The 25752-nt window shown below is 38.4% G+C and overlaps 1 protein-coding gene across 10 annotated transcripts in view; it reads right to left on the reverse strand.

Moving 5' to 3' along the window:
- Window positions 1–25752, reverse strand: part of AUH (AU RNA binding methylglutaconyl-CoA hydratase) — a 343464-nt gene that overhangs the window by 302725 nt on the left and 14987 nt on the right. For 8 of the 10 annotated variants that reach the window (XR_015722935.1, XR_015722934.1, XM_087858831.1 and 5 more), the window contains one exon: window positions 1197–1283. The exons of the other annotated variants lie outside the window; for them this stretch is intronic. Coding sequence is in view for 6 of the 8 variants with exons in the window: in XM_087858831.1 (XP_087714957.1) it covers window positions 1197–1283 (87 nt within the window). In the remaining 2 variants the exon portion in view is untranslated. The remainder of the gene's footprint in view (window positions 1–1196; window positions 1284–25752) is intronic. 10 annotated transcript variants of the gene reach the window in all.

Raw genomic sequence — 25752 nt, forward strand, 5'->3', positions numbered from 1 at the left:
CTTTAAAAACTAGTAATTGCAAATTCATTTGGAAGAACTGATGTGTCGGAATTACCAAAGAAAATCTTCAAGGAGAAAAAAAGAATAATGAAGGGAACCTCATACCCTCAAGATACTACAAGTTTTCAATCTAAATACTGGAACTGAATTAGGGTGGCACATTAGGAGACAGTATCTGCCCTACATTTAACAACGAAAGACTACTACAAAGTGGCTTTTTAATAAATAAGCAGTTGTTAATTAAATAATGCTACAGAGAAGAGGAGGAAGGATGTGAAAAATGCAATCTGCAGAAGGGGAGATTCAAGTCTAATGTGAAAACATCACACAGCATCTGGGGAAAAGCAAATGTAAATGCTAAGATGTCAAAAAATAAATAAATTAATTAAAATAAAATAAAATGCTAAGTTGTCTTTTTTTTTTAACTTTGGCAAACTTAAAAAGCAGGAACATTCAATGCTGGCAAAAATATGAGGAAACAAGTACTGTCACGTAATTGATGGGAACTGTAATTATTACAATCTTCTTGGAATATAACCTGGTAAAAATGATTAAAATGTAAAATGAACACACGATACCTAGAACTGCAATTCCATGCTCAGGAATCTATCCTGTAAGTACACGTACTAATGCTCTGAAAGACTTGATACAAAGATACTCATTGTTTTATTATAAATAACAAAAATGGAAAAAAAAATCCCTGCACATTAATGAAGTAATTTAAAATTTTGGATAAGACAATGCTGTGGATGACTACACCGCAACATGTTAAAAAGTATTAATAATAAAGTAAGCTGATATGTCCTGAGACATAAATATTACCCAGAAGTCTGTAACTCTAAGGAAATAGTATGATCCTATTTATACAGACAACAAAACAATGCCAAATCTATAAGTATGTGTGTATGCAATTATCTGGGAGATATTCTCCTTGTTTGCTAATAACTACCTTCATATGCCATGTCATTACATAAAGGAGTGGCCACATAAAGGCCATCTTTAATTATAAAATATTTTTCACAGTTTTTCAAATTAAATGTATTACATTTCACTCCACAGCAACCAGTTACAGATCCTGATTACCTAATTACATAAGTCCTTTAGCCAAAGCTTATATATAAGGACAGTGTGCAACTTTCTAAATCTGACATTTAAGGTCAGCTTCAGCATGCCAAAAGGAGTTTAAACGAGCTTACCGATCTCATTAATCACTGCTCTTATTTTGGAGACAAAAGGACCAACTTCACTGGGATTCATTTTCACTCTCTCCTTAAGGTCAGCACCTGCAAAGTATTTTATTTACAAATATAATCTAGTTATAAACAAGATTTTAAGGCAATGAATTAAAATTTTACTTAAGATTCATATGTACCTTGAATATCAACTGAATTTATCCATTAAAGGAATTATATTACTTAAGTTTTCCTTCTCAAAGACCAGCAGGAGGAAGAATAAAACGTCTGCTCATACAGCTACCATGTGCCTAAAGCAGTGGTTCTCTAACTCTGCTGTCTCTGGACCCCTTTACACTCTTCGAGGAAGAGATTTACTCTAAACTATATCTACCAATAGTTACTCTATTAAAAACTAAAACTATTAAATTTTTAAAATATTTATTCATCAATGTAATAATACAAATGAACCCATTCATATTAACATAAATGACCACAGACTGACGCCACTTCCTTGGCTCCTGCAGAGATGCTGGCAGTTGGACCAACACTGCTTTCGCCCATCAGTGCAAATGTCAACCCAGTGAAAAGGGCAAATCACTGAAAATCAGTCGGACTCCACGGACACCCGCCTTGGGGGCTGCAGATTTAACATACGAGCAAACTGACAATTTCGTCATTATGAGCTTATCACAGAATCATCAATTTGGAGCAGAAAAAAATTCTTAAGGGATCACCTACTCTGAGGCTCAACAAAGGCATTCTTCTTAATAAAATTAAACTGTATGAGAAAAGGCTCCCGTTTAAACGAACACATACAAAACAAAGTAAATTTACAGCGTAGAAGGTACACACTCAGCTACTTACTCTCTTACGAGTCCATGATAAAGTAATCGGGACTAGACACGGTAGCAAGTGCCAGCCAAGGCTGGGGCATCTGAGCCCACACGCTTCCTGTGGGCACTGAGAACTCCAACTGACAGAGCACATACCCTGCAATCCATCAGTTCTGAGCTCTATATACCCTAGAAAACCTCCAACACATGCCCAAGGACTAGGTGCAGTAGCATTCAATGCAACATATATAAAATGCAAAAAAATCAGAAATAACCTAAATATCCAACAGAAGAATTTTTAATATAATAAAGATATATTTATACAACAGACTATTACATGTTCATGAAAATAAAGGAATCAAAGTATAAATATGGAAAAATCTAAATGTTGAAGAACATATAACTATGTACATTTATTATACCCCAATATAACATATTAATATGTATTATATATTTAATAACAGTATATTATTCTATTTACAGAAACATACACAGGATAATAACCATTTACATAACTTTTTTTTAAAAGAATGATATTTAGGGGGCAGCTGGCTGGCTCAGTCAGTAGAGAATGTGACTTTTGATCTCAGGGTTGTGAGTTCAAGCCCCACACTGAGCATACAGCTTACTAAATAAATAAATAAATAAATAAATAAATAAATAAATAAATAAATAAATAGTAAAAGAAAGCTATTTAGGGATATAAAAAATGCACGGAAATGATAAATACCAAATTCAACTGGCGGTGACCTGTGCGGGAAGGGAAAGAGATGTGACTGGCAATGGTCACAGAGAACTTCAATCTTATTTGTGACACAGCATTGCTTAAGTTAAGTGATGGGTACTCAATATATTAATCTTTGAACATTTCTGAATGCCTGATATATGTCTTCATAATTAATTTTTTCCATAAAAAATATTTTTAGGGCCAAAAAAATTCTAAGTCACTTGGATATACTTGTTAAAAGAAAAACTGTTCAACCCTGAGAATGCAATTTAAACTGAAAATATAAAATATTGCTTAGTGCATGATGGCTAATACATGCTGATTTATAAAAGCAGCTAAATGCGGTGCCATGTTGGGGAGGCGAACAGATGAAAGAGGAGCCACAGCAACACAGATAAGAAAGCAGATGGGACACACAGAGCCTCTGCATGAGGTGGTCCTGAAGGAGCCCCGGGTAACTGCATCATGGGATCCCTCACCGCCTCCAACCTCAGCGTGGGCCACAGCATGAGGGTGCCCTCTGCCACATCAACTAGTGCTCCAAAGCGGGCTTTCACTGACATCCACTGACAGCCACAGTCCACACCCAGGTTCAAGAGACTAGGTGCTAGAAGCCATGCTGGAGCTCAGGGGAATCCAGGTTTGCTCTGGACGTGTGCAGCCCATTCATGCACACCAGGCCCAGCAGAGGTGGAAGATGGGGTCTGGCCCTAAGTGTGGTCCTAACCCACACAACTATGTGAGACTTTCATGGGATTCATGGTTTATTTTAGAAATAATTACCTTTTTTCATGGGATGTTAAACATTTGTGACCTTGAGACTACACTTCAAAAAATTTAATACCCTTTTTGTTTTTTTAGAAACATACCCTGCTATCTTGAACATTCAGAATCTAAAAGTAGAGTTTCACCTCTATCCCTCCAGATTATAAATTTATTTGATAATATTACAGTTCAATTGGAGGTCTGGCATGCTTCTTTTACTTTTTAAATCCCCCACGTCCATAACCACTCACTTCAGGTGAGCGAGCCTTTGTGATGCCAGGCAATCCTACTCCGTTCACCCTCAAATTCATCTACAGACCATTTCCTAACTCCTCTCTCTCCTTAAACCTCAAACCTCCTACCCAAACCTGACACCGACTTACTAAGAAAACAGATGCATTCATAAGAAAAATTTCACCGACACCAACCACCAAATCTACCTACCTACGAGGATTAAACTCTTACACTCTGCCCCCCTCCTACTACTACGGATAAACTAACTCACAACCAAAGCCAATTCGTGCACTAAGTTCCACTCCTTCTTCTCTCTTCAGGGCCACCACTCTAGCAATTATCCCTTTCCTGGCTGGTATCATCAGTAGTATTCCTCTTTAGAGAACCATTCCCATCAGCTACAGTAACACTGTGATACCGCTTACCTTAAAAAAGAAAAGAAAATTATGTGGACTTTCACTGCCCACTCTAATGGAAGTGCTTATTATCAGACCAATTCTTTCACGAAACCCTAGATAACAAAACATAAGACAGCTAGTTTGGGGATAACGGAGGACAACTATGATAGTCAAATATATGAGAACATCAAGGCAAATGGAAGTTTCTAAACAGTCTCACAGAAGTGGGAAAAAAATTGGAGCTCAGGGCTTGCCAAAGAGGAACACGACAGGCTTTTGTTTGGGACCTCTAAAGGTTAAATATAAAACAGGGTAAACACAAAGAAAACCATATGAAGACCAAGTGCTAAAAAGAAAGGACAAAAAAAAAAAAAAAAAAGAAAAATCAGAAGCTGCCAAAAAGAGTAAGACTGACAGCCGACTTCTCAACAGAAAGTGGATGACAGCTAAACTGGGGAAAGAAAGCAACTACCCATCTAGAATTTAAAATTAAGCAAACCCATCCTTCTAAAATGATGGTGAAATGAAGACTTTCTACACACGTACACACATGGCTTGTCACCAACAGGCCCACACCAAAAGAGACATCACAGGGAATTCCTTAGGCAGCAGACTATGAGAGCAGAGTTTAAAATACTGCTTATGAGAGCTGCTGTAAAGATAAGGGCACAGAACAGCTACAGTAAAAGGGTAAAAACCACACAAACACTAAACAAAAAGAAACTTGTGAAGTTATCCCATATCTGACAAAGGAGATCTCAGGCAAACAATAATCACCCAAGCTAGAGGGTCATTTTATAATAATAAATATGATGTTCCACTAAAAGTCAAGGTATTCTAAACTGGCATATATAAAATAAGACAGCCCCAAAATATATAAAACTGATGAACCAAAAAGAAAAACTGACAGATCTACAATCACAGTGGAGTCTAACAAAACTCTGACAGTAACCAACAAAGCAAGCAAGCAAATATCCTTATTAAGTATTCCTACCAAGAAAGAAGAGATAGAAAAAAATTAACTCCCAAAGTAGAAGAAAGAGTAAAACCCGGAGCAAATTTTTTTAAAAAAATAGAAAACATCACAAAAATTGCTTATTTGAAAAAATATTCAAACAAATGATAGGCTTTAGCAAGACTAATCACAGAAAAACCAAAGGCAGCACAAATCCCAATAGCAAGAATGAAAAGGAGGATAATACTATAGATTAAAACAAGAAAAGAATATTATTAACAACCGTGGCCCTATACATTTGAAAAGGACATGAAATGGACACATTTCAAGAAAAATGCAACTTATTAAAACTGACAAAGAGAAAATCTGAAAACACAAATACATATGAAAGAAACTGAATATGTTAATTTAAAACTTTCCTACAAAGGAAACTATATGCCCATGTGGCTCCAACAGTAATTCTTCCAAACATATAATGAAAAAAACCTGGGGGGGGGGGAGGGACACCTGGGTGGCTCAGTTGGTTGAGGTCTACCTTTAGCTCAGTTTATGATCCCAGGGTCCTGGGATGGAGTCCCGCATAGGGCTCCAGGGACGCTGCTTCTCCCTCTGCCCCTCCCCCTGCCTGTGCTCGCTCTCTCTCTCTGACAAGTAAATAAACAAAATCTTAACCAAAAAAAAAAAAAAAAATTGGGGGCGCCTGGTTGGCTCAGTGGATAGAGCATGCAACTCTTGCTCTCAGGGTTGTCAGTTCGAGTCCCATATTGAGTACAGAGATTACTTTAAAAAATAAAATCTTAAAAATAAAATTTAACATCAATCTTACACTTACATGGAGAATTGCAAAACAAAAACTTGATTAAGAACATTTTAAGGAAAAAACACATGACAGGCTAATCTTTCTCATAAACACAGTCTCAAAAAATCCTAAACAAAATATTCGTAAATCATACAGAGCGGTAACATAAATAAAATACAATATATCAAGACCAAGTTACATTAGTCTAAGATTCAAGACTGGTTTAATATTAAGTATTTGGGGGCGCCTGGGTGGCGCAGTCGTTAAGCGTCTGCCTTCAGCTCAGGGCGTTATCCTAGCATTCTGGGATCAAGCCCCACATCAGGCTCCTCCGCTAGGAGCCTGCTTCTTCCTCTCCCACTCCCCCTGCTTGTGTCCCCTCTCTCGCTGGCTATCTCTGTCAAACAAATAAATAAATAAATAAATAAATAAATAAATAAATAAATAAATAATCTTAAAAAAAATAATAATATTAAGTATTTAAATTTATAAAATTAACGGCACAGAAGTGAAAATCATATAAATTTTCAGTAGGCATAGAAAAAGTAGTTAAAATTCAACTCATCCTTTAACATCGTGAGGTAGAATTTAACTAAAGTAAAATTCAGTCATTTTAAGTATACAACTCAGTAACTTTAAGTAAACTTACAGAGTTGTACAACCACCACCACACCACACAATTTTAGAACATTTCCATTATCATAAAAAGATCCCTCACACTCACCTGCAGTCACTCCCTGCTCCCACCTTCATCCCCAGGTAACCCCTTTTTTTCGTAAAACTGTGCCTTCTCTGGACATTTTGTATAAATAAGCTCATACAACAGAGTCTTCTGTGTCCTTCCACATAGCAAACACAGTGTTTTTCAGGTTTACCCATGTCATAAGAATGAATCAGTACTTTCTTCTTTTTATTATCAAATAGTATTCCACTGTAGGGACAGAGACACATTTTGCTCATCCATTCATCCACTGATAGACATCTGGCCTGTTTCCATTTTTTGACTATTATGAAAAATACTACTACGAACATTCACACGCAAGTTTTTGTATGGACAAGTGTTTTTATTTGTCTTGAGTAGACACACAGGAGCGCAACAGCTGGGTCATACTGTAAATTTCTATTTAACAACAACCACAACAAAAAACCTACTGTCACTGTTTTTCCATATTGGCTGCACCACTTTATGTTCCTATCAGCAACACCTAAGGGTCCCTGTCGCCCTTGCATGGCCACCAACACCAGTCTGCCATTTTTTAATAGCATCTTATGGGAGTGAAATGGTATCTATTAGAGTTTTAAATGTGCGTTTCCATAATGACTAATGAGGTTAAGGATCTTCATGTGCTCATTAGCCATTCGTACAGGTCCTAGGTGAAATGTCATTTCAAATCTTTTTGCTCATTTTTTTTTACTGGACAATTTGTCATCTTATTGAGTCGTAAGAGTAATATCTTAGATACAAGTCTTTTCTCAGAAATATGATTTACAAATATTTTCTCCCCATCTGTATCTGTGGCTTATCTTTTCACTTTCTTGATTTTTTTTTTTTTGAGTTTTAACTTCAGTGAAGTTCAATTTATCAATCTTTTAATCACATGTGCTTTTGGTGTCCTATCTAATCAACAGTCTTTCTTAATTAAAAGTTCATAGCAAACTAGGAAGAAAGACAGTATTTTTGAATCTGATAAAGAGTAATTATAAAATAACTGTAACTAACATCACCTTTACAGGTCAATTACTAAAGACAGTAACATATACTAGTCGGTATAATAAGAAAAGAAATTTAAATTACACGGATCAGAAGGGAAAAAATAAAACTGTCATATTTAGCAGATGACTTAATTATATACAAGAGGAATAGCCAAAAGAATTTAGAAATCATGAAAACAAGTGGATTTAATAACACTGATGAATACAAGTTCAATAAACAAAAATCAACTGTCTTCATATATACTAGCAAAAGAAACTTGTGAAATTTTAAAAAGATACCACTTCCAATAACATTCAAAAATCAAGGAGCCAAGAAATAATTCTAACAAAAGATAAATAAGGTCTTGACACAAAAACCTACAAAATCTTCTTTTTTTTTTTTTTAAAGATTTTATTTATTCATTTGACAGAGAGACAGCCAGCGAGAGAGGGAACACAAGCAGGGGGAGTGGGAGAGGAAGAAGCAGGCTCCTAGAGGAGAAGCCTGGTGTGGTGCTCGATCCCATAACGCTGGGATCACGCCCTGAGCCGAAGGCAGATGCTTAACGACTGAGCCACCCAGGTGCCCCACCTACAAAATCTTCTGAGATAAATTAAAGAACTAAATAAATGGAGGGATGCACCATGCTCGTGTGTTAGAAGACTTCATATGGAAAGATGTAAACTCTCTCCAAATTAATAGTCAATATGGTTCCAATCAAAATCCCAGTGCTTTTGGAAAATGACAAGCTGAGAATGCAAAGGGCATTTTCAATGCCTCTTGCAGAAGGAAGAGCTGGAGAATTTATACTAAAATAGGAAGATGTTATTATAAAGCTACTATAATTAAGAAAATGTAATACAACCTCAAAGATAGAGAAAAAGACCAATGGAACAAAATAGAAAGTCCAAAAAAGACCCACTTGATTTATGACAATGATGGCACTGCAGGAGTGAGACCAGATGGACATTCTGATAAATGGGGCTGAGATCACTGAATGTTCATGTGAGAAAAAACAACTCTTGACCCTTCATACCAGACAGACAGACAGACACACACACACACACACACACACTTCATGATAAATTATAACCTAAATGTGAAAAGACAATCAAACTTCTAAATGAAAACCAAAAATATCTTCAGGACTTTGGTATACACAAAATTTTTAAAAGATTTCTCCAAAGACTTAGGAAAACACCAGACTTCATTAAAATTAAAAACTTCCATTCATCAAAAGACATCATTAAGAGAATGAATATGCACGTGAAAGAGTGGGAGAAAAATGCCTGAAATAGAAGTCCTGCATGTATAAAGCACAAAATGGCAGAAGAAAAAGGTAAGTGACCCAAGTACAAAAAGCAGGCAAAAGATTCAGATACTTCTAGAAAGAGGACATCCAATTGGCTAATAGACATGAAAAGGAACACAACATAATTAATCCTCAAGCAAACACAAATTAAAAACACAGCTTTAAAAGCATTACACAGCCAAAGTGTTGGTGAAGGTAGAGGGCAATAGGAACTCTGATTTAATGCTGTTGGGAGTAAATATTGGTAAAAATCACTTTGGGGGGCACCTGGGTGGCTCAGTCATTAAGCATCTGCCTTTGGCTCAGGTCATGATCCCAGCATTCTGGGATCAAATAAAATCTTTAAAAAAAAATCACTTAGGAAAGTAATTCCACCTCAAGCTCAAACACCCATATCTGAAACACATGATATGTAGAATAAAAACATATTCACAGAAGCATGATTCAGAACAGCTAAAACCTGGCAACACCCCCAACATCCATCAACAACAGAATGGATAAACTGTCACAAGGAATATGGTTATACTACTCCTAGGTGAACAGGATGAACCAAATCCCACAGACACGGCTGAGCAGAGTCAACCTTAAAAAAGTACATGCTGGATAATTCCAGTTACGTAAAGTTTGAAAACAAGCAAAATTAGTATTTGGTGATCAAAATCAGAATAACCCCCAATAGCTTTGGGTGAGAGATGGTTAATGACAGAAAGAGGCATGAGGGATGGACTGTGCTGTGCTGGTAGTGGTAACATTCAGTTCTTCAATTGGGTGCTGACTGCACAGGTTAGTTCATGTCATAGAAATGTATTATACACTTCAGATTTGTACAATTTTCTATATATTATAATTCAATGAAAAAGTTTGATTAAAAAAAAATTCTTGACTCCATATGCTCCACCCCGTCCAGCTACGACCTATTTCTCTCCCCTTTGTTAAAGCCAAACTCCTCCAAAGGGCTGCTCTTTCTGTCTCCTACCCTCTCCTCTCACACTGTGTCTTTTAAGCAAGGGAGACAAAAAGACAATAAAAAAAATTAATAACCAACGAAGGGAGCGGTAAATGTTTGAGGTAAAAAAAAGAACAGGAAAGTGCTAGGGCGGTAGGGAGGTGGTAAGGGTGTGGACCACGTTACAGTATTAAACAGTGCAATCATACTGGTGTTACTGAGAAAGTAGAATGAAATTCAGTAAGATCTGCATTTCATGTTACTGGAAATTTAGTATTTGGTTCTAAGTTACATATTTTTCATCACTTATATTGTTTTTGCAGTTCCTGCCCTACTGCAAACTCTTTCCATCTAAATATATAGTTCAATATTTAATACACCAAATAGATGATTCATGGAGTTAATATATTATTTAACAATTTTGAGAAAATATCTATTTCACTTAAATATTGCCCACAAAAATGGCCTTCTCCTAAAATTCCTGGACTTACTGTTTTATATAAATTCCTTCTTTTAAATATGCCTTAAGATTACTATGTGTTAAATTTCTGCTCATTCATATTTGCAGTGGACTAGTCCAGCAGGACTTTAGAAAAGTTATGAGAAACAGTAATATTCTTTGTTATACACTGCAGGTTATCTAGCTTCCTTGGCCCCCAATAACCAAAGGACCATAAGGCCTTCAATCACTGTGCCAACCAAAGAACTCCCCCAAAATTCCAATACGCTACTCAATGAGTGTTACCATCCCTCTTGAGATCTATTGCTTTAAGCCAATGGTCTTCAACCTTTTTTGTTCCCAACACTGCTAAAAAGAATTTTGAAAAATAGGCTGTCTTTAAAATTTTTATATGACATTGAAAAATTTTCGTCACTGAAGTTTAAATAGTTGCCAAGATTGCAGCGCGCTCATACACCCTGGCATCTTACAAAACAACTGACTTAGATCATTGTCAATGTATCCAGTGCAACCTACGTACCACAGTGATCTGATTCACAAAATCATCCACCTCTAAAACATACAAACAAATCCTTGCTTAACAATAAGAAATATTACATCATTTCTGTTCTGTATGAACCGGTATTTCTACTTCACTTTCCTCTATTTTTTTCTGATGTACTCAGTATTTGTGCATAGAAAACTTGTATTGATTCCTGTCACATTTCTTTGCAACGAAACGTGTATATGGATTGAATTAATTTTTATTAAATTTCCTGTAACTACGATAAAGCACTAACTCTGGAAGGTTTCCTCTGGACTGACTTCATTACAAGTATTAACTGGCGTACAACTGATTGAAGCATAAATGGAATGCTCATCTGATAACTATTAGATATTAAAAGCAAACCTATATTGGAAATGTATCTCAATGAGATCCCTGGGACCATCTCCCCTCCTTCCATTAATGATCTCATGTATCTATGTATGCAAATCATTTGTTGCTAGAATGAGGCAGGGTTCATTATCAATTTTAGTCATGTGGAGAAAACTTGCTCACATAAACAAAGGAGTTCTACTTCAGCAACGTCACCCAATTTTTTCAGCTCTTTTGGAGCCAACTCTTGAAAAATCATAGAGTAATCAAGAAGCATTTAACAATTCCGTATGAACTTTATTGAGCAAAGAATTGGAAACTGCCAGAATAAGAAGAGGATTCCAGTTGAAATTCTCAACATTCATATTTTTAAAAACCCCTTTTTGGCAGTTCAGAAGCTTTTTTCCCTCCCTGGGGCAAGGAAGCAAGTAAGATCAGGACTGGCTTATGAAATGCAAGGACAGCTGTGACAGGGAAGACAGTGGGAGTAACTGGAACGCACAGACCAGTGGGAGAAGTCTCATGAAAGAGCACCTACTTATGTAAGCTGTGTATCAAGCTTTGGAAACTAGCTATTCCTCCCGAATGCCTACAACTACCCCCACCTCAGTCTGGCAGATCGTTGTGTTAAGTCATTTTCCTTGCAGCGTAGTGGCCGGATCATACAGATGAAGACAGCAGTCTTTAAAAGTTAATACCAAATTGTTTTCCAAAGTATTTCCACCTCCACACGTGGCCAGCAGCAGTGCACTGCACCTGTGCCTGGCACTGCCACACTTGCTAAGTGTTGCCCATCTGATGCATAAGAAATGGGAGCCTTACCTGCCTTTTGCTCCACAGTAAAAGATGAAATGCCCATGATTTGTAGACCATGACTGTGTAGCTATTAAAGTCGACATTTCTGAATCATTCCAGTGTCTGTACATGTGCTGTCAATCCAAACACCTTGGTCTTTCTCGCTCCCACCCAAAACGGGCTTTTATTCCTCCCATTCAACCCAAACCAGCTCAAGATAACCAAGGATTTCCAGGCAGCTCCGTCTGTAGCACCAGAGGGAGCAGATGTTCCCAGTGTCCTGGGGAGGTGTCTGTCTAGAACCAGAAACTAGTCTTCTTTTCCTTTCCTGCACAGCCCTAGCGTGGTGTGTGTGTATCCAGGTTAGCCTAGCTTCACAAAAGAAGCTGGGCAAGGCTCTTTCTTTTGTTATTTTCTCAAAGAACATATATGAGATTGGAATGATCTGCTCCATACATTTCTGTGTAGAATGCCTTTCTGCAATCATCTGGCCAGGTATATTCACTGTTCTGGGATTAGTCAATTTTCTATTTCTTAAGTCAGTTTTGGTTAAGTTTTGTTTTGCAATAATTTACCTACTTCACCTAAAATTTCAATTTATTGGCATCAATTATTGGCAAACATTATCTTACTAGTTTAATGTCTATGAAATTGATACCTATGGACTCTTTTTTTCAATCTGAATATTGTTTGTTTTTTCACCCTTGATTTAATCTTGCCAGTTCAACCATTTGAATTTTCAGAGAACCAGCTCTGGGCTTTACTCTCCTCCCTACTTACTGTGTGCTTTCTGTGTCCTAAGTGTATGCTCACCTTCATCCCCTTCCTTCTGGCCTATTTATGTCTAGCCTGTAGCTCTCTGTGTCATTCCCTAAGCCAGATTCTCAGTTTATTCATTTCAAGCCTTTATTCTTTCAAGTACACTCTTAACTATATTACACAATATTTAAAGTATTTTGTCAGAATGTAATGCTGAACATGCTCTAACTTACATTAAGATTTCTTTGTTGAGCTATAAGTTATTTAGAAGTTATTTTAAATTTCCCAATGTATGGAGACTTCTTCTAATTTTTTGTAAATGACTTCTATCTTAACAGCCTGCAGTCACAGAACACAGCCTTTAGAATCTGTAGAGGTTTTACAGCCGAGCAGATGGTTAATTTTCATGAATATTCCACGTGTTCTTGAAAGGAATGCATAACTGTCAACTGCTGAGGGCAATGACTCACTCAGGTATATGACCTTAACCCTCAGTAGACCAAGAGAAATAATCAACACCCTTTATCAGCTGAGGCCAATAAACCCTTTGCATTTTATTTAATATTTAGGTCATTTCATGAATAACTTACAGAAAAAAGAAAAATGAAAAAGCAAATTTCACATTTTAGTCAAAATGTAAATATATCAAACCCATATTTTTAAATTTTCCTAGTACCTGCACATATGTGGACACACACACACTACAAAGACATACGTATATACAGGTATATACTCACGTACACAGACACAAACACACATGAAAAGGCATACATCATTTGAACAAAACCGTCCATCAGCTGACACATATTAACCTGGAACACACAGTTCTATAAAAACTGATACCAGATTTCAAATATATCTCTAATAGATGATCATTACTTGTAGTTCTTCTTGAACTTGCATTGTAGAAATGCAGAGCTTTTGAAAATTTTGACAGCTCACAATTTTGTTAGGACAGTCATATTCTTTGTACCCTGATTGTAAAATACGTTCATTTTCAGATGTACAAACCTTAGAATAATAAACCCAATTTGTTTTCATTTCCGCACCATCTATTCCCTTCCTATCACCTCTGTATATATACTAACTTTCAACACTTTACCCTTACAAGCTGTATCAAGTAAATGATCATGCACAGACGTTACATGAGATACAAGAATACTGACACACATCCTTTCAGCAAAATGGGATGTCCAAGTGCTTGTCACAAACCGCTGCACAAGAAGCCCTTCCCACCAAGTGACTAACTGAATGCAAAGTCCACATTTCCTTCACATAAATCACAGAAATAAACTATTCACTCATCAATTCTTGATTTCGAGAAAATTCATCCAGGATACTGTCGTCTGCCAACTCATAGTCTATGATTTCACCTCCATGATAAATTTCACCTTCATGATTACAGCCTGGAGTCCTGCTGTCTCTTTTGATGATTATTTTATTCACCTGATAATTATGAAATATATTCCTCTGTCAACTTTCTACTCCTGGTCATCAGACGTAGAAAATTAAAAATTCTAAATTCTTAAATGTGTTCAATAAAAACTAAAAGAAAGACTACAAAGATGGTGCCTCCAGATTTCATTAAAATTTTTAAAAGACGATGCAATTCTTGAGGCAATGCAATAAAAAAGCAATGATCTGAGCACTGCATCATCTTTCTGGGCAGTTCCATCATTCTTCATTTTCGTACTGTAGTCTTTAGTATAGCCAGGAACAAGTGGTAAATAATAATAAATCCATTTCTAGATGATGAAATTACTAATATAAATAGTGATATGAAACAAGAACCCACAATGCATCTTAGATTCAGAAAAAGGGTTCAATGAACCCACAGAGTAACTGCAAGAGAACACGAGATTTCATCTTTTTAAAGTAAATTATATGCTACAACTAAGTGGGATTTATCCTAGGTATGTGAGGCTGTTCAGCATTCAAACATGAATCAAAGTAATCCACCACATCAGCAGCTAAAAAAGAAAAAATATCACATGACCATATTAATAGATGCGGATAAAGCATATAACAAAATTCAATTCATGACATACATTCTTGATAAACTAGGAATAGAGGGATACTTTCTCAACTTGATAAAGAGTATCTATAAAATGTCTACAGCTAATATAAATCATGGTGAGAAATTCAAAGTTTTCCCACTATGATCAAGTCCCTCTCACCACACCTTTCTGATCTCATACTAGAAGTCCTTATGAATGCAATAAGGCAAGAAAAGGAAGTAAAAAGTAATACAGATTGGGAAGGAAGATATAAAACTGTCTTTTTTTTTTTTTTTACAGAAGACATGATTGGCTGTCTACATAGTAGACAATACATAGTAGATTGTCGACAACCTATAAAAAGAGTCAATAAAAAAAAGAGTCAATAAAAAAAATTCCTGGAATTAGCAATTATACCAAGATTGCAGGATATTAGTTAATATAGAGGTCAATCACTTTTCAATATACCAACAAGGAACAAGTGGGATTTGAAAATAAAAACACAATGTCACTTACAATAGCACTCCCAAAAATGAAATACTTAGGTATAAATCTAACAAAATATGTATAAGATCTGTAAGAGGAACACTACAAAACTGATGAACAAAATCAAAGAACTACATAGGTGGAGAGACAGTCCATGTTCATGGATAGGAAGACTCAGTATTGTCAAGATGTCAGTTCTTCCCAACTTAGTCTATAAATCCAAGGTACACCTCTAACATCAAAGTCATGATCCATGAAAGACACAATGGATAAGCTGGACTTCATTAAAATGAAGAACCTCTGTTCTGCAAAAGATAATGTCAAGACAATGAAAAGGCAAGCCACAGAATGGGAAAAAATATTTGCAAAAGACATATCTGATAAAGAACTGTTACACAAAAAACTCTTAAAACTCAACAGGTAAACAAGCAACTCAATTAAAAACTGGGCCAGGGGCGCCTGGGTGGCACAGCGGTTAAGCATCTGCCTTCGGCTCAGGGCGTGATCCTGGCGTTATGGGATCGAGCCCCACATCAGGCTCCTCTGCTTTGAGCCTGCTTCTTCCTCTCCCACTCCCCCTGCTTGTGTTCCCTCTCTCGCTGGCTATCTCTATCCCTGTCAAATAAATAAATAAAATCTTTTTAAAAAAAAATAAAAAAATAAAAATAAAAACTGGACCAAACGGGGCGCCTGAGTGGTTCAGTCAGTTAAGCATCCAAATTCTGATCCCAGCTCAGGTCTTGATCTCATCAGGGTCATGAGTTCAAGCCCCACGTTGGGCTCCGTGTGGGTGTGGAGCCTACTTTAAAGAAAAAAAAAAAAAAAACTGGGCCAAAGACCTTAGTAGACACTTAATAGACAAAGATATATAGATTGGAGATAAACATATGATGCAAAATTAAAACAAGGAAATACCACTATACACCTATTAGAATGCCCAAAATCTGAAACACTGACACTACCAAATGCTGGCAAAAATACACAGAGCAACAGAATCTCTCATACGTTGCTGGTAGGAATGCAAAATGATATACCCTCTCTAGAAGACAGTGTGGCATATAAAACTAAACATACTCTTAACACACAATCCAGCAATCGTTGGTATTTACCCAAAGGAGATGAAAACTTAGGTCTGCTTAAAAATCTGGTTACAGGGGCGCCTGGGTGGCACAGCGGTTAAGCGTCTGCCTTCGGCTCAGGGCGTGATCCCCGCGTTCTGGGATCGAGCCCCACATCAGGCTCTTCTGCTATGAGCCTGCTTCTTCCTCTCCCACTCCCCCTGCTTGTGTTCCCTCTCTCGCTGCCTGTCTCTATCTCTGTCAAATAAATAAAATCTTTAAAAAAAAAAAATCTGGTTACAGACGTTTATAGCAGCTTTATTCATAACTGCCAACACTAGGAAGCTACCCAGAGGTCTTTCAGTAGGTGAATGAATGAACTGTGGTATATCTATAAAGTAGAATATTATTCAGCAATTAAAAAAAATGAGCTATCATGCCATGGAAAGACATGGAGAAATCATATTATCAAATAAAAGAAGCCAATCTGAAAAGGCTACACAGTGTATGATTCTGGTGTAACATTCTGGAAAAGGTAAAACTATGGACACAGAGACAGATCAGTGGTTGCCAGGGGTTTGTGAGGAAGGGAAGACAGGTGAGGTACAGAGGATTTTTAGGGTAACAAAACAACTCTGCGTGATACTGTAATGGTAGATACATGTCATTATACATTTGTCCAAACCCAGAGAACTCATAACATCAAGAGAGAACAATAATGCAAATTACAGACTTTGGGTGAGTAGGACATGTCAGTGTAGGTTCATCAGACGTAACACAGGTAGAACTCTGGTGGAAGATGTTTCTAATGAGGGAGGCTATGTGTGTATGAAGGCAGGGGGTGTACGGGAAATCTCTGTACCCCACCCTCAATTTAGCTGTGAACCTAAAACAGCTCTAAATACACTAAGTATTTAATTTTTTTTATTATACAGTAAATTTTCCTCAAGGTCATTTATAGTAACTCTCCATTTAATAAAAAGGACTGCTCTGCCATAGGATTTTATCAGAATTCAAGGCTCTAATAAAAGGAGCTTCATTTTTCCTCAGCGTGAAGTGTCCTTTTACCATCCCAAACCCAAAACTTCCCTTCTCTGCAGCATCCCAGGCTCTCCGGCTTACTGGAAGCCTTCTCTCCTAAGCCTTCTCTCCTAAGGTTGTGCCATTTTCCTCTCCCCTGCAGAGTCACCTTCAGTCCCCTCACAGCATGCCCACTGCGGTAAGATCTCCTTCTTCAGAAAGGCTCATTAACCCCTCATCTACTTCCAGCTACCATCGCATTTCTATGAACTAATTTCTAGGATATACTATTAACTGAAAAAAGTACAAAGAATATATACAGAATGCTACTTGCATAAGAAAGAATGGAAATAGGTAGACAAGCATATCCTTAATTTTGCAAGAAAGAAACATGATGGATAAACTAGGAACTAATGAGATTCATTAACACCCTCAAGAGTGGGAATCAGATGGAAGGGACTAGAGGGAGGAGGTGGGTAGTGACACTTCTGTGTATAGTTTTGACTTTTGAAAACATATTGGTATTTCATATATTCAAAGTAAAAGAAACAAAAGTGAGGAAACCTAACTTTGTTTCATCTGACTAAACATAATTACACTGAACAAGAAATAACATAAATAACTTTCAATACTGTGCTTTTACTCTATACCCTCAGTCTAAGGACATATACTCCAAGTAAATCTCGGACCCTAGTTAGAAAGTGTGTTTATCACAGCGGTATCAATTCAGCAATTCTGCAACTATTTTCTGCATATTATAGAACTGAGCAAATGAAAGGTATTTCAGATAATACAAGTGTAAGAATGGGAGAGGAGGGGCACCTGGGTGGCTCAGTTGGTTAAGCATCTGCCTTTGGCTCAGGTCATGATCCCAGGGTCCTGGGACTGAGCCCCACATTGTGTTCCTTGCTGTGCACGGAGTCTGCTTCTCCTCTGCCTGCCACTCCCCCTGCCTGTGCTCTCTCGCTCGCTCTCACAAAAAAATACAATCTTTAAAAAAAAAAAAAAAGAATGGGCTAGGAGAGTGAATCCTATGGTGAGGAACTGGAAATGGAGCTGTCAACATGAACTCATGGCTTCTGACATATAAATACAGACACTGATACGACTGTATATATATGTAATGCAATGTAATTCATTATCCAAGCAGCTCTTAGCTCTACCCAGTAAAAGGGCCTAGAGACAAAGACACCAAGGGACAATGAGCATCCAGATCTTGGTTCTTAAACACCATTCCCCACCAAAGGGAACTGAAAACTTCCAGCTCTATGATGGAGTGATACTGGACTAGCCTTTTTCCTTCAAATACAGAAACTTCTTTCAGATGCTGATCAACAGGTAGTGACAGACTGAATGGGAGCCCACTGACTGTTCCAGCTTTCTTTCTAAGGGCGCTTCCCAGGATGGGGTGCAAGGCAGGGAGGGGGGCCTAAACAGAGCAAGCAGGGAGGCTGGGAGGCTGGAATTTGCAGAACAGGAAACCAGAGAAGAGTCACTCAGAGAAAGCGCTCCCATAATCTGCACCAGGTTCCCTTAAGCTTTAACCTGAAATGCCCATTCATAGGCAGTTACCAAAGAAAGAACATCGACAGGAAGCTACGGTGTGAACAATTCTGGTGTTCACCTTATGACCAGCAGGAACTGAGAAAATGTACAGTACACCCTGGGCACTCAGTTAACATACCAGAAGCTTTAAAAATAAGCCTCAAAAGGGTCAGGCAGATCCTCCAGGAGCGTGATCACCTGCTGGCACAAAGCAACACTTTAAGAAAAACACCAAGTAGGGGTGGTCTATCTGTCACAAACATAACTGATGCGGGAAATAAAGGCAGAAGAGAAATTATTAAGTTTCCTTACTCCCTATAGCCCACTGACAAGTCCTTGAAACAGGCAGAGTGACATTCCTCCAGGGACTCAACTGCCTCCATGTTGACACTTTGCTAAAGGGCAACAGGCAATCCTAGCCCAACCCTCTCCCCAGGATCCTGTTAAGTCTACTTTAACATACAAAAGTTCTTTTAGAAACTTCCTTTATCTCTACCCCCTGCCAAGATACATGATGGCAATCATCCCCCGGCATATGGCCCACCGATACACATCTATCTGAAAGGACTCATAACTAAGGTTTTATGAGACGGTAATAAATGACCTTTTCCCCACACTAGCTAGCCACCTCAAGGTCCTGGAAACCTTGCTTCCAAATTCCATAGAGATTTATAGGATCCCTAACCCCCTCCCAACTTGAAAGTATATAATGGGCCACTCCTCATGAGCCTGGCGCAGCTCCTTCTGCCCCCAGGGTCCTGTCCCCGTGCCTTAAAAGAAATCACCTTTTTGCACCAAAGACATCTCAAGAATTCTTTACTGGCCGTTGGCTTCAAACCTTAACATCTTTCCTACATCAATAACCAATCACAGGTATTTCACACAATTCAAGAGAAGAAAATCACCAAAAGTTTATAGTGAGAAAGAGATAACAAGTCAAAGTATATGATATTTTTACAAATGTTTTAATGAATACATCATACTGGTATTTATTAATCATGTGGCCTTCACTTTTATTTTAGAGAACGTGAAAATACTATCTCCATCTCTCAAACTTTATTTTGCCCTGAAAGTCCTAAGTTATTCAAATGGAAATTCTAATGAGGGGGTTTCCAGGAACATAACCCTCAAGACGATCCTAACTGACAGCGGCTCCAAACGCTGCCACCACTACACAGGACACTTGTACGACTCCGAGCTGCATGGCAGTCATGCAAGAACAAAGGGCACTTTCACTGTATGTGTAGAGACATAGTCTCCATGGGCCAGGCATCTAGCGTCTTCCTGTGGAGCTCAACGGAACTCAGCCTGGCTTCTCTGGCTGCAGGCTGAGGGGCCAGGTCCCAGGGAACAGATGTGGACCAGCAAAGGGAAAAAGAAACCCAGTCTGGACCGGAGTCAGCGTATTACAGCCTGCAGGCTGGTCGCACTCAGCTAAAATTGGTCATTCTTGTTTTCTAGAGTTTTATAAAAATAAATGAGATAGAGAGAGAGAGAGAGAGACACAGATAGAGAGATAATGACAAAGACTGTAAGAGGCCCAGAAAGCCTAAAATATCTGGCCCTTTACTGAAAAAGTTTGCTGAACCCTAGTCTAGACTAACTCTGGTTCCCAGGGAACCCCTGGGAAAGCAAGCGGTGCTGCAAATCTCAACTGGCAGGAGCAGGCTGATAACACTCAACTCTGTTCCGAAGTTTTTAGGCTCTGCCTCTCTAGCCCTTGGAGCTCCGCGGAACCTCACCCAGGCTCACAGGCTGAATGACACCCCCTGGCCTCCTGTAATAATGTAACAGGGGCTTTCCACACGCAGGAGCTCTTCTGGCCTCCAGTGCCCTCCTCCCCGCTGAAGGCAGCATGACTTCACTGGGAAGGCCAGGTGATGGGCCTTGAGACACAAGAGCCGAGGCCAGTCACCTCTGGCTGAGCTGCCCACCTCTGGAGGGGGCCATTCTCTCCTCTCCCCAAAAGAAGCAGCTCTGCTCCTGAGACATGCCTGCAGTTTAGAAGGGTCCATTTAATAAGGGAGACTGAGGAGACAGAACTTGAACAAGTCACTCTTCTTCACCCACAAGCCACCTACACGTGCAATGTATCAAAGTATAAGCTTACTTCACGTAACCACAACACTCTGCCAAAGTTACTTCCTCAACAACCAAACCTTTCAATTCTTCCTCCCCTGAACTATTTGTTCAGTACCTTCGACTGTCCAGGCACTGTTCTGATAATGGGCCCCTGCCCTAATTCCAGGGGATCGGCAGATCTGCAGGAGAAGCAGACTGATCACAAAATCACAAGTACAACATAAATTCCGGAACTGAAAAGTGCCAAGAAGAAGCTAAAATAGGAAACTGTGACAGAGGGTGGGGGGAGCAGGCCTAAAATGACAAGGGAACAGCTCTCTAAGGAGATGACATTTGTGCAGAGGTCTTTCCAAGCTAAGGGAACAGTGAGTCTGAGAGGAGAATGAGCTCTGTCTAGCAGAGACCAAGGTGGAGAGGACAAGAGGACAACATGGGAGACAGGGCAGGAGAGGGGAGGTGGCCAGAGCGGCAAGACCTTACTTGGTATCAGTCTCCTACAAGGACTGCCAGCTTAGTGCGATTATCCTCTGGAGGCTCCTGAGAGGCTGAGATGCCATGCCTTTCCCAACTCCTGGAGGCTGTCCAGACACCCTGGCTCGCCGCTTCTCTGCACCAGTAGGACCTTCCCATCTTCCTCTCGCCTCCTAGATTCCAGTGCTCCTGCCTTCCTTTCATACACACCCTTGTCTTTATGCTGGGCCCACCAAATAATCCAGGATAATCTCCCCAGCTCTAGAACTTTACCTTATTCATACATATGACATCCCTTGTGCCATATAAGGTCACATAGTTAATAGATTCCTGGATTAGGATATGGACAAGTTTCGGGGGCCATTATTCATCCACCACACACTTTATTTCTGAGGATTAGCTGAAACAGGGGAATGAGGTGATCCTTCATGTTGATCAACTGGGCTGCTTTGCAGGGGAACATTCTATAGTGGGGCCAGGGTGACACAGGGATAAATCAGCAAATTACTACTAATATGTACTTCCTACTTCTTAAAAAGAAAATAGTATCTATAGAGCATAAAATATTACTTAGGAAATATTTTTTTAAAGATTTATTTTAAAGAGAGCGAGACAGAGAACAAGGGGAGGGGGAGAGAGAGAGACAGAATCTCCAGCAGACTCCCCACTGAGGGCAGAGCCCAACACAGGGCTTGATCCCTGGGCGCTGAGAACACTACCCTAGCCAAAATCAACAGTCAGACATTCAACCAACTGAGCCACCCAGGCACCTCTTAAGAAAAATTTTTAATGGAAATAGGGTTAGAAATGAATTAGCAACAGCCAATAATTATTACTTCCTCAGAAAGGCCATGAGTACTCTGAGTTCTTTTTAATGGTATCTCTGACATGTTCAAATGAAAAAATTAAATTTAAAAAATTAAAATTAATTATAATATTAAAAGCCTCTATTAGGAAAGAAAAAAGGCTTAAAATCAATGATCTAAGCTTAAGAAGCTAGAAAAAAAGGAATAAATTAATACCAAAGCAAACAGAGGAAAGAAAAAATGAACCAGTGAAACAAAAGCCAGTTCTTTGAGAAGATAAAGAAAAGAAATAAATGTTTTACCAGAATTTAAGAAAAAGACACAAATTATCAATATCAAAAATGAAAGATATCTCTAAAAATTCAGTCGATATTAAAAAGATAAGGGAATAGGATGAACTTTATGCCAATAAATTTGAAAACTTAGATCAAAGAGATAATTTCTTTAAGAGACACAAATTACCCAAACTTAAGAAGAAATGGGTAACTTGAATAGTCCTATTATCTACTAAAGAGATTAAATTCACAGTTAAAAATCTTTCCACAGAGGCAACTAATATTTGATAAAGCAGGAAAAAACATCCAGTGGGAAAAAGACAGTCTCTTCAATAAATGGTGCTGGGAAAATTGGACAGCTACATGCAAAAGAATGAAACTTGACCACTATCTCACACCATACACAAAAATAAACTCCAAATGGATGAAAGACCTCGATGTGAGACAGGAATCCATCAAAATTCTAGAGGAGAACATAGGCAGCAACCTCTACGACATCGGCCAAAGCAACCTTTTTCATGACACATCCCCAAAGGCAAAAGAAACAAAAGATAAAATGAATTTATGGGACTTCATCAAGATTAAAAGTTTCTGCACATCCAAGGAAACAGTCAGAAAAACTAAGAGGCAGCCCACGGAATGGGAGAATATATTTGCAAATGACACTACAGATAAAGGACTGGTATCCAAGATCTACAAAGAACTTCTCAAACTCAATACACGAGAAACAAATAAACAAATCAAAAAATGGGCAGAAGATATGAACAGACACTTTTCCAATGAAGACATACAAATGGCTAACAGACACATGAAAAAATGTTCAAAATCATTAGCCATCAAGGAAATCCAAATCAAAACCACACTGAGATACCACCTTACGCCAGTTAGAATGGCAAAAATAGACAAGGCAAGAAACAACAATTGTTGGAGAGGATGTGGAGAAAGGGGATCCCTCCTACATTGTTGGTGGGAATGCAAGTTGGTACAGCCACTCTGGAAAACCGTGTGGAGGTCCCTTAAAAAGTTAAAAATTGAGCTACCCTATGATCCAGCCATTGCACTACTGGGTGTTTACCCCAAAGATACAGACGTAGTGAAGAGAAGGGCCATATGCACCCCAATGTTCATAGCAGCAATGTCCACAATAGCTAAATCGTGGAAGGAGCGGAGATGCCCTGCAACAGATGACTGGATTAAGAAGTTGTGGTCCATATATACAATGGAATATTACTCAGCAATCAGAAAGAATGAGTTCTCAACATTTGCTACAACATGGACGGCACTGAAGGAGATAATCCTTAGTGAAATAAGTCAAGCAGAGAAAGACAACTATCATATGATTTCTCTCATCTATGGAACATAAGAACTAGAATGATCAGTAGGGGAAGAAAGGGATAAAGAAAGGGGGGGTAATCAGAAGGGGGAATGAAACATGAGAGACTACGGACTATGAGAAACAAACTGAGGGCTACAGAGGGGAGGGGGGTGGGGGAATGGGATAGACCGGTGATGGGTAGTAAGGAGGGCACATATTGCATGGTGCACTGGGTGATATACACAACTAATGAATCATCGAGCCTTACATCGAAAACCGGGGATGTACTGTATGGTGACTAACATAATATAATAAAAAATCATTATTAAAACAGAAAAAAAAAAATCTTTCCACAGAGAAAACTGGACCAGACGGCTTTGTTAGTAAATTTTACCAAATACACAAGAAATAATACCAATTCTATACACTCTCTTCAGTAAAACAGAAGAAACAAAATTGGAACAGCTTCGGATTCATTTCATACCAGCAACGCCCTGACACCAAAACCAGACACAGACGTTACAAGACAACTACACCTCAATTTCCCTCATGAACACAGCTGTAAAACTCCTCCACCAAATGTTAACACATCAAATCTAGCAATATGTAAAAAAAGTAACACATCATGACCAGGAAGGGTTCATTACAGGAATACAAGGCTGTTTAATAGCTGAAAATCAATTGACAATTACCATTTTTAAGAGACTGGGAGAAAAAAGATATGATCATCTTAAGAGACACAAAAGAAAGATCTGACAAAATTCAACACCTATTCGTGATAAAAAAAAAAAATCCTCAACAAACTAGGACTAGAACCTTTTCAACCTAATAAAGGCACACTTCTGAGAAAACCACAGCAAACAGTACACTTAATTGGTGAAAGACTGAATGCCTTCCCTCTTCGGCTGAGAGAAGGCTAGGACGGACATTCTCATCAGCTTTATTAAGCACTGTAATGAAGATCCCAACTGATATAATAAGAAACAATAAAAGGCCAACATACTAAAAAGGAAGAAGTAAAACTGGCTACAGATGACTACCTACAGAGAAAAATCCCAAGGAATCTACAAAAAAAAAAAAAAAAAAAAAAAAAATCCCAGAACTAAAAAGTGAATTTAATAAGGTTCCAGGTCAATATATGAAAATCAATCGTATTTCCACATGCTAGCAATAAAAAATCGGAAGTCTAAATTAGAAAGTGCCACTTAAAGTAGCATCAAAACACTATGAAATACTTAGGAATAAATTTAACTAAATATGTCCAAGATGTACACACAGTAATTAAGACTGAACAGCATAGACAGCCTGGGTATGATTCACACATATATGGTCAACTGATTTTTTAGAAAGTCCTAAGATAATTCAATGGAGGAAAAGTTAATCTTTTCAGTAAAGGGAGCTAGAAAAATTGAATATGCATACGCAAAACAATTTTTTAAAAACCTGTGGTATAAAACAAAATATATGTGGTCCTTTTCACAGGATCCTGGCACAGAGCTTTAAAAATCCTTGAACTATCCTGAGTGATAGAAGTGTTTTCTATTTTTATTCATAAGGAGTCCCTCTCAACCATCCCTAAGTTTATGCTAATGACATGACTGTTGGAGGGCCTCCGGATAGGTTCAGGACATAGGCTCCTCACCAGAAACACCAAGCCACAGATAGAGGGCTGGAATTTTCAGCCCCACCGCTCAACCTCTGGGGGCAGGATGGGGCCAGAGATTGAACTCAATGTTTTCATCCATCACAGCTATGTAACAGAACCTCCATAAAAACCCATAAACAATGGGGTTCAAGGGAGCTTTCAGGTTGTTGAACACATGTGTTCACCCTCCACCCTACTCTTGCCCTATGCATTCTAACCATTTGGCTATTTCTGGATTCTATCCTTTATAGTAAACCAGTAATAGTAAGTAAAGCACTTTACTGAGTCTGTGAGTCAATCTAGCAAATCCTACTCCTGATACCAAATGGAGGGGTGGGGGACACA

This window comes from Ursus americanus, chromosome 34 (assembly GCF_024610735.1).
Source record: "Ursus americanus isolate L20-20 chromosome 34, mUrsAme1.1.p, whole genome shotgun sequence".
Classification (NCBI taxonomy): Eukaryota; Metazoa; Chordata; class Mammalia; order Carnivora; family Ursidae; genus Ursus; species Ursus americanus.